This window comes from Henckelia pumila, chromosome 4 (genome assembly GCF_033568475.1).
Source record: "Henckelia pumila isolate YLH828 chromosome 4, ASM3356847v2, whole genome shotgun sequence".
In the NCBI taxonomy this organism is placed as follows: Eukaryota; Viridiplantae; Streptophyta; class Magnoliopsida; order Lamiales; family Gesneriaceae; genus Henckelia; species Henckelia pumila.
Window position 1 is genome coordinate 229,844,372 of NC_133123.1, and position 9,407 is coordinate 229,853,778.

The 9,407-nt window shown below is 39.2% G+C and overlaps 1 protein-coding gene and 1 long non-coding RNA gene across 4 annotated transcripts; both read left to right on the top strand.

Moving 5' to 3' along the window:
- Positions 1-634: 634 nt before the first annotated feature.
- LOC140865796 (uncharacterized) lies at positions 635-2,130 on the top strand. Its single transcript, XR_012144726.1, has 4 exons — positions 635-692; positions 794-919; positions 1,028-1,077; positions 1,795-2,130. It is a non-coding gene; the product is annotated as an uncharacterized lncRNA (long non-coding RNA).
- A 134-nt stretch (positions 2,131-2,264) lies between these two features.
- On the top strand, positions 2,265-9,139 carry LOC140865795 (uncharacterized). Of its 3 annotated transcripts, XR_012144725.1 has the most exons (5): positions 7,322-7,375; positions 7,495-7,555; positions 7,657-7,782; positions 7,891-7,940; positions 8,658-9,139. XR_012144725.1 is itself a non-coding variant. In XM_073270569.1 (2 exons), the coding sequence occupies exons 1-2, from the start codon at positions 2,449-2,451 to the stop codon at positions 8,711-8,713; spliced, it is 1,149 nt and encodes a 382-aa protein (XP_073126670.1). In that variant the 5' UTR covers positions 2,265-2,448; the 3' UTR covers positions 8,714-9,139. The 3 variants fall into 3 exon arrangements, 1 of the variants encoding a protein (XP_073126670.1); XR_012144724.1 differs by having other exon boundaries at positions 7,115-7,555; XM_073270569.1 differs by lacking the exons at positions 7,322-7,375; positions 7,495-7,555; positions 7,657-7,782; positions 7,891-7,940 and adding an exon at positions 2,265-3,541.
- The last annotated feature ends 268 nt before the right edge of the window (positions 9,140-9,407 follow it).

Below are 9,407 nucleotides of genomic sequence, written 5' to 3' on the forward strand. Positions count from 1 at the left end.
CACATCCAACATCGGGTTCATCTTGACCCCCTTCAAGAAGAAGACCATATCGAATAGGAGGTCTAGAAGTCCTCTCGGATCTTCTAGGTACAGGCGTGTCTATCAATGGTTCCTGAGGTGTAGGATCGTTATTTTGTATTTCGGGTTCTTCTCGAATTTTGTAAGACCCAGAAGTTAATTATCTGGTAATTTGGCATAATTAGAATAATTATTGAGATGTTAAATAAAAATAATTATTTATGCCAAATAAATTAGAAAGTGTATTAAAAAAAAATATGTATTTTTGAATATCGAGATTTAAACGATATAAAATACATATTAGAGCTAAAATAATACACGAGCGTTAAAATATCTGGACTGTGTCAAGTTGCCCAAATAATAATTAAATAGAGGCAAACACACACCCTTACATATATACATCACACGCATAAAGAAAAGAAAGAGAAAAGAAAAGAAAAGTTCTTCCCTAATTCCAAATCCCGTCACTCCCGTCACCCCTCTGCGCAGCTCCGGTAAATTGCCCATAACTTCTTCGTTCGGAGTCCAAAATTCGATTCGTTTGTTGGGTTTTCTTCCTTACATCCGTGGCTTCGATTGAAGCTAATAATCGCTGATTTTGGTCCACTTTTAGGCACGAATCGACCCACTTTCAGAAGCTGGTCGTGCTGCTATTTCTGCTGTGTTTCTTCAAGGTAACTAACTTCGATCTTGGAGTATTTTAGACAATATTTATGCTGTATTTCGAAGCTTAAGGATAGCTGAACCTTCCCCTGTTCGTTTGCCCCTTTTCCAGCCATTTTCCGGCGAGCTTTTCGGCGAGTTCGAAGGTTGCTATGGTCCAGCTAGTTTAGCTTCGAGTTGTGATGTTTTAATCCCTTCTTCCAGCCTTGAGCGTGAGTTTCCAACTGGTTTAGTTGAGGTATAGTGGGCTGCTCGATATTGGGATTTTACCCGCTTGGGTTTAATTTGATTTCGTTGGTTATATCGCATCGTTTTGATATATATTGGAATATTAATTGTGTTGTAGGCCGAAACTTTGGGAATTAGAGTTGAGGACCTTCGTTTGAATTGGTATAGGTATGTTACGGTTGGTAACATACAACGATAAAAATATAAATATTGTTTTGCCGATATTATGTTGATTACGTGAACTATATGGATTATGTGAATTTAAATGCCTCGTTGTTTATATGTTAAATTATTTGATATACTTTGTGGCATTTAGAATAGGGCATGATATTCACTACATCACACGTTGAGCCCTATCATTCTTGTTACCCGTTATCATGTTGTATTGTACTCTGGGCACACGTATTGTTATTTCGGGAATCAGCTGGTGGCTTTTTATGCCTAGTATCCCTGAGACCGAAATTATGATTGTCTATTCCTTGATGCATTTTCTGTGTGATATGCACTTGGAATCTTGACATCGTATGTTGTTCGTTATTGTGCCTATCTGTTGTATCGTTATCAGCTGTATGGAGGCCGAGTCGTGGGTGTTTAATTTCACCCAGCACGACATACCTCGCATACTTGGCAGGGCGGTTTAGTTACATGACGATGTAGCTCCCCTGTGTTCTAGCTCGAGCATTGTTCCAGTTGTTATCGTATCGTTTGTTGGCTCCTGTTATCCCGTTTACTTTGAGCCTAGTTCATGCATTGCATACTACATTTTATAATGTGTTTATGCATAGTTTATATGTTTTGTTGTTGTTGCCTAACTGTTTCATACCAGAATCCTAACCTCAGTTAATTCTGGGGGGCTACTGTGGCTGCTGTTTGGCACCATGGTAGGCTACCCAAGTGACTTTTCAGCACCAGGCGGAGGGTCCGCTGGCGGAGCTCGTTGAGGAGGTTGGATCATGTCTTGTCTCCCAGTTATATTATGTATTATCGGAGTTATATTATGTATTATGTTAGAGTCATTTTTATATTCTCCGAGGAGATGCCCCGATGTATTTGTGTTGTATTTGAGAGTTCCTGCTATGTTTTAAATTATTATCAAGCCTTGTCGGCTCAGGTATGTGTTAACTGTTTTAATTTGTTTTCGTGCCTGGCCGGCACATGGTTGTGTGATGTTTAAGTTTGTTGAGGTCCTAGTTTTAGTTATTTTAAATAAACTGCTGTCTGTGTATTTTGGGATGTCCTATTTACGGGGAGGTCATGCCGAAATTTTTATAGGCCCAAAATTTATTTTAAATCGTTTTTCCGCTGCTTTGACTTCTAATTATTTGTTTGTATGATAATTAAATGTAATTAGAGTAACCGGGCCTCACATCATGGTATCAGAGCATAAACTGGGATATGCTCAAACTAGAGTCTAGGACACTCGAGTCTAGACACTAAAGTTGATTTTTGCGCTTGTTGTTGCTACTTTTCAGCATGTTTATGTGCATATGTGATATGTTTATTTTCATTCTAATTTTTATTATGATTTATATTTATTGAATGACTGAAAGTGGTAATAATGGTGAACGTGGGCGTGGTCGTGGGAGACCTCGCATTGATGTTAATACCGAGGTTAATCAAGCTACTGGACGATTGGAACAACTTAGGATGGATGAGTTAGTTGCCCGTTTCCTTACCATGTGTCCACCTCGTTATTTTGGTAATGAGGGACCTGAAAAAGCTGAAATCTGGATTACCGAGATTGAAGATCTCTTTGATTTGATTGAATATCCGTCGGCGCAACGTTTGAAGCTAGCACTCCATCAGTTGAAGGATCGTGCTAAGATGTGGTGGGCTACTACCTTGATGACTTTGGAATCTCAGAAAGTAATGCCATCTTGGGATGTATTCAAGCTCAAGTTCAGGGAAAGTTATTGTCCTCCATCATTCTATAGTGCCAAATCAACTGAATTCCATAACTTGAAACAAGGAAATATGTCGGTTCAAGACTATGCTGATACTTTTTACGAACTGTTGAAGTATGCTCCTCATGTTGCTGCTAGTCAGGGAGCTATTGTTGAAAGCTTCACTGAAGGATTAGATGATCGCTTGCATCCATTTGTCTCGACTGGAAAGCCAATGAATTATCCCGAAGCTGTGGAATTGGCAAAAAGGGCTGAGGCAAGTTTTCGAAGGAGAAGTGGAAACAAGACTCCTATCCAGCACCAATCTGTCAAGCAATCTTCAAGTCATTTTAGTACTTTATCTTTACGTCCAAAAGGGAAACAGTTCAAGAAATCTGGCTCTAGTTCTACTAGTTCTGAAGGATCTAGAAAGCAGAGTGGACAACGCTACACTGGTCCTTATTGTGATAACTGCGTTGGGAAACATTTCAGCAATCAATGTGTGGGAGTTCAAAGACTTTGCAATGTTTGTGGCAGACCAGGACACTTTGCTCGAGTTTTCCCCAGTCAGACAGGAAAATCAGTGCAGGCAGGTGGTGGAACACCTAGTGGCAAATTTTCTGCACCATCCCACTCTTCTCAGCAGTCGAGAAGGCCACATCAGCAATCAAGAGGTCCAGGTGGTCAGCAAAATCAGCCACCAGTTCGTGTATTTGCCTTGACAGAGGACGAGGCACAGGCAGCTCCAGGTACTGTAATTACTGGTAACTGCACTCTATGTGGTTTTACAGCACAAGTACTCTTTGATACTGGAGCATCGCATTCGTTTATATCTCGTGCATTTGTCGCTTCCCATGATCTTTGCACCACTAGTATGAATGGTAATTTATCAGTTGCTACTCCAATGGGAAAAATGATCATAACTGATGATGTTGTTTTTAATGTGGTGTTGCTCTGTGCTGATAATGTGTTGTACCTGAATCTTATAGTCCTACCTATGCATGATTTCGATTGTATTGTGGGTATGGATGTTCTGACTTCTAATAAAGCCACTGTTGATTGTTATAGAGGCGTAGTTCGATTTAGACCTAGTTTTGCTCCTAAATGGAATTTCTATGGTCGAGGTTCACAAGCTAAGATTCCCTTAGTCTCTTCTATTGAAATGACTCGTCTGTTAGACTCGGGAAATGAAGGTTTTCTTGTTTATGTTGTCGATCTGTCTCAACGTGAGCGGTCAATATCTGACATTCCTGTTGTTTGCGAATTTCCTGATGTATTTCCTGAGGAAATTCCTGGATTTCCACCAGAACGAGAAGTTGAGTTCAGTATAGAACTGATGCCAGGAACTGAACCTATATCTCGAGCACCATATCGATTAGCTCCTGTTGAGTTAAAAGAATTGAAAGAACAGTTACAGGAATTGTTGAGTAAAGGTTATATTCACCCAAGTTCTTCACCTTGGGGTTCTCCTGTTCTTTTTGTTAAAAAGAAAGATGGCACGATGAGAATGTGCATTGATTTCAGACAATTGAATAAGTCAACCATCAAGAACAAATATCCGCTTCCAAGAATTGATGACTTGTTTGATCAGTTGCAAGGTACGGCGGTGTATTCCAAAATTGATCTTCGCTCTGGATATCACCAAGTATGAGTTAGACAACAAGATGTTACAAAAACAGCATTTCGCACTAGATATGGACACTTTGAATTTTTAGTTATGCCTTTTGGTTTGACTAATGCTCCTGCTATTTTCATGAACTTGATGAATCGTGTATTCAGAAAATATCTCGATAAGTTTGTCATTGTTTTCATCGATGATATTCTTATTTATTCCAAGTCTGAAGAAGAACACGCTAAGCACTTGAGGTTAATTCTTCGAATTCTTCAAAAGAAACAATTTTATGCAAAGTTGTCCAAGTGTGAGTTTTGGCTAGACAGAGTTGTCTTTCTAGGCCATGTTATCTCTGAACATGGTATTTCTGTTGATCCAAGTAAAGTAGAAGCAGTGTTGAATTGGCCAAGACCCTCAAATGTGCCAGAGATTCGGAGTTTTATGGGTTTAGCTGGTTATTATCGTAGATTCATTGAAGGATTCTCAAAGATTGCTAAACCTATCACTTTGTTGACTCAGAAAAATCAGAAATTCATTTGGTCTGATTAATGTGAGTCAAGTTTTGTTGAGTTGAAGAAGAGATTGACTTCTGCACCAGTACTTACAATTCCAAGTGGTTCTGGAGGATTTGTTGTTTGCACCGATGCTTCGTCTCGAGGATTAGGTTGTGTCTTGATGCAACATGGCCGAGTAGTGGCTTATGGTTCTCTTCAGTTGAAGACACACGAATCTAGGTATCCTGTCCATGATTTGGAATTGGCTGCTATTGTCTTCGCTCTAAAAATCTGGAGACATTATCTATTTGGAGAACAATTTGTAATTTATTCAGATCATAAAAGTCTCAAATATTTATTTTCTCAATCTGATTTGAATATGAGACAAAGACGTTGGATGGATCTTTTGAAAGATTATGATTGTGAGATCCAATATCAGTCGGGAAAAGTGAATGTCATTGCTGATGCTTTGAGTCGTAAAGTCGATAATGATGCTCAACTCTCCTCAATCTATATTTCTAAGTTGCACGAGGATATCTGCACTTCTGGTTTGAATTTTCAGATTCAAGGGAATGCTATCTGTGTTTCTCAGATTTCTGTTGAACCTGAGTTGATTCAGATTATTAAAGGTGCCCAGAAGTCGGATGATCAGATCCAGAAGTCTTATGATTTAGTTACTCAAGGACATCAATCTGGATTTTCAATTTATTTAGATGACTCTCTTCGATTAAATGGAAGATTAGTTGTCCCAGATATTCCTGACTTGCGCACAGCCATCCTTAATGAAGCTCATTGCACTCGTTATAGCATTCACCCAGGAGGCAAGAAAATGTATCATATTCTCAGACCTCAATTTTGGTGGAAGAACATGAAGAAGGATGTAGCTGAGTTTGTATCTCGTTGTATGGTCTGTCAGCAAGTCAAGGCAGAACGTATGAGACCAGGAGGATTACTGCACAGTCTTGAAGTTCCTCAATGGAACTGGGAACATGTGGCTATGGATTTTGTCACTTATTTGCCACGTACTTCTCGTCACTTCGATGCCATTTGGGTAGTGGTTGATAGATTGTCCAAGTCAGCTCACTTTATTCCGTATGAAGACTTACTCGTATAAGAAAATGGCTCGTTTGTTTATTGAGAATATTGTGAGACTGCATGGAGTTCCAGTTGCAATAGTCTCTGATCGTGACCCTAGATTTACTTCAAAGTTTTGGACTAGCTTTCAAAAAGAAATGGGTACACGACTTGCGATGAGTACTGCATACCATCCTCAGACCGATGGTCAAACTGAGCGTACAATCCAAACTCTTGAGGATTTGCTTAGAGCTGTAATTATGGATTTTAAAGACAGTTGGCAAGAAGCTTTACCATTAGTGGAATTTTCTTACAATAACAGTTTCCAAGTAACTATAGGTATGGCTCCTTTTGAAGCTTTGTATGGTCGTAGATGTAGATCACCTCTCTGTTGGGATGAGTTCGGTGAAAAGCAATTGACTGGACCCGAGATTGTTCAGGAAATGCATGACAAAGTTCAGTTGATCCGTCAAAGAATGAAAGCTGCCCAAGATCGACAAGCAAGCTATGCAAATAAACGTCGTCGACCTTTGGAATTTCAAGTTGGAGATTTTGTATTTCTGAAAATCTCACCGTTTAGAGGTGTTGTTCGCTTCGGTATGAGAGGTAAGTTGTCACCTCGATACATTGGTACCTATAGAATTGTTGAACGTATTGGGTCTTGTGCTTATCGATTGGAGTTGCCACAATCTTTGGATGGCATCCACGATGTGTTTCATGTATCTATGTTGCGTAAGTATGAGCCCGATCCGTCTCATGTCATTCAGCCTGATGAGGTTGAACTGGATCCAGCATTGTCTTATACTGAGTATCCTATGTGTATCCTGGATCGCAAGGAGAAAGTTCTTCGCAACAAAGTTGTACCACTAGTTCGAGTTCAGTGGTCGAGTCATGGGGTAGAGGAATCTACTTGAGAGACAGAGGAGAAGATAAGAACTTCTTATCCATATTTGTTTGATTCCTAGCATAGAATTGTGGTGTATTGCGTTTCAGATGTATGTGTGTAAACTGAAATTTCGAGGACGAAATTTGTTTTTTAGTGGTGGAAAAATGTAAGACCCAGAAGTTAATTATCTGGTAATTTGGCATAATTAGAATAATTATTGAGATGTTAAATAAAAATAATTATTTATGCCAAATAAATTAGAAAGTGTATTAAAAAAAATATGTATTTTTGAATATCGAGATTTAAACGATATAAAATACATATTAGAGCTAAAATAATACACGAGCGTTAAAATATCTGGACTGTGTCAAGTTGCCCAAATAATAATTAAATAGAGGCAAACACACACCCTTACATATATACATCACACGCATAAAGAAAAGAAAGAGAAAAGAAAAGAAAAGTTCTTCCCTAATTCCAAATCCCGTCACTCCCGTCACCCCTCTGCGCAGCTCCGGTAAATTGCCCATAACTTCTTCGTTCGGAGTCCAAAATTCGATTCGTTTGTTGGGTTTTCTTCCTTACATCCGTGGCTTCGATTGAAGCTAATAATCGCTGATTTTGGTCCACGTTTAGGCACGAATCGACCCACTTTCAGAAGCTGGTCGTGCTGCTATTTCTGCTGTGTTTCTTCAAGGTAACTAACTTCGATCTTGGAGTATTTTAGACAATATTTATGCTGTATTTCGAAGCTTAAGGATAGCTGAACCTTCCCCTGTTCGTTTGCCCCTTTTCCAGCCATTTTCCGGCGAGCTTTTCGGCGAGTTCGAAGGTTGCTACGGTCCAGCTAATTTAGCTTCGAGTTGTGATGTTTTAATCCCTTCTTCCAGCCTTGAGCGTGAGTTTCCAACTGGTTTAGTTGAGGTATAGTGGGCTGCTCGATATTGGGATTTTACCCGCTTGGGTTTAATTTGATTTCGTTGGTTATATCGCATCGTTTTGATATATATTGGAATATTAATTGTGTTGTAGGCCGAAACTTTGGGAATTAGAGTTGAGGACCTTCGTTTGAATTGGTATAGGTATGTTACGGTTGGTAACATACAACGATAAAAATATAAATATTGTTTTGCCGATATTATGTTGATTACGTGAACTATATGGATTATGTGAATTTAAATGCCTCGTTGTTTATATGTTAAATTATTTGATATACTTTGTGGCATTTAGAATAGGGCATGATATTCACTACATCACACGTTGAGCCCTATCATTCTTGTTACCTGTTATCATGTTGTATTGTACTCTGGGCACACGTATTGTTATTTTGGGAATCAGCTGGTGGCTTTTTATGCCTAGTATCCCTGAGACCGAAATTATGATTGTCTATTCCTTGATGCATTTTCTGTGTGATATGCACTTGGAATCTTGACATCGTATGTTGTTCGTTATTGTGCCTATCTGTTGTATCGTTATCAGCTGTATGGAGGCCGAGTCGTGGGTGTTTAATTTCACCCAGCACGACATACCTCGCATACTTGGCAGGGCGGTTTAGTTACATGACGATGTAGCTCCCCTGTGTTCTAGCTCGAGCATTGTTCCAGTTGTTATCGTATCGTTTGTTGGCTCCTGTTATCCCGTTTACTTTGAGCCTAGTTCATGCATTGCATACTACATTTTATAATGTGTTTATGCATAGTTTATATGTTTTGTTGTTGTTGCCTAACTGTTTCATACCAGAATCCTAACCTCAGTTAATTCTGGGGGGCTACTGTGGCTGCTGTTTGGCACCATGGTAGGCTACCCAAGTGACTTTTCAGCACCAGGCGGAGGGTCCGCTGGCGGAGCTCGTTGAGGAGGTTGGATCATGTCTTGTCTCCCAGTTATATTATGTATTATCGGAGTTATATTATGTATTATGTTAGAGTCATTTTTATATTCTCCGAGGAGATGCCCCGATGTATTTGTGTTGTATTTGAGAGTTCCTGCTATGTTTTAAATTATTATCAAGCCTTGTCGGCTCAGGTATGTGTTAACTGTTTTAATTTGTTTTCGTGCCTGGCCGGCACATGGTTGTGTGATGTTTAAGTTTGTTGAGGTCCTAGTTTTAGTTATTTTAAATAAACTGCTGTCTGTGTATTTTGGGATGTCCTACTTACGGGGAGGTCATGCCGAAATTTTTATAGGCCCAAAATTTATTTTAAATCGTTTTTCCGCTGCTTTGACTTCTAATTATTTGTTTGTATGATAATTAAATGTAATTAGAGTAACCGGGCCTCACAAATTTCTTCGAGTTCCATCATCTCGCCTTTCTTATCCAATAAGAACTCCTTCTCCAAGAAGGTGTCATTCCTTGAAACAAACACCTTTGTTTCAGCAGGATAATAGAAATAATATCCGATTGAATTTTTCGGATACCCTACAAAATAACATAAGGTGGATCGACTATCCAACTTATTTCCCACTGTCTGCTTCACGTAAGCAGGACATCCCCAAATCCTCAAGTACGAATACTTAGGAGCTTTGCCATTCCATAAATTGTATGGTGT

Coding starts and splice junctions, on each gene's coding strand:
- LOC140865795 (XM_073270569.1), top strand. CDS start 2,449: ATGACTGAAAGTGGTAATAATGGTGAACGTGGGCGTGGTCGTGGGAGA. Junction 3,542..8,657: donor CGAGGCACAGGCAGCTCCAG/GTACTGTAATTA, acceptor GCACCATGGTAG/GCTACCCAAGTGACTTTTCA.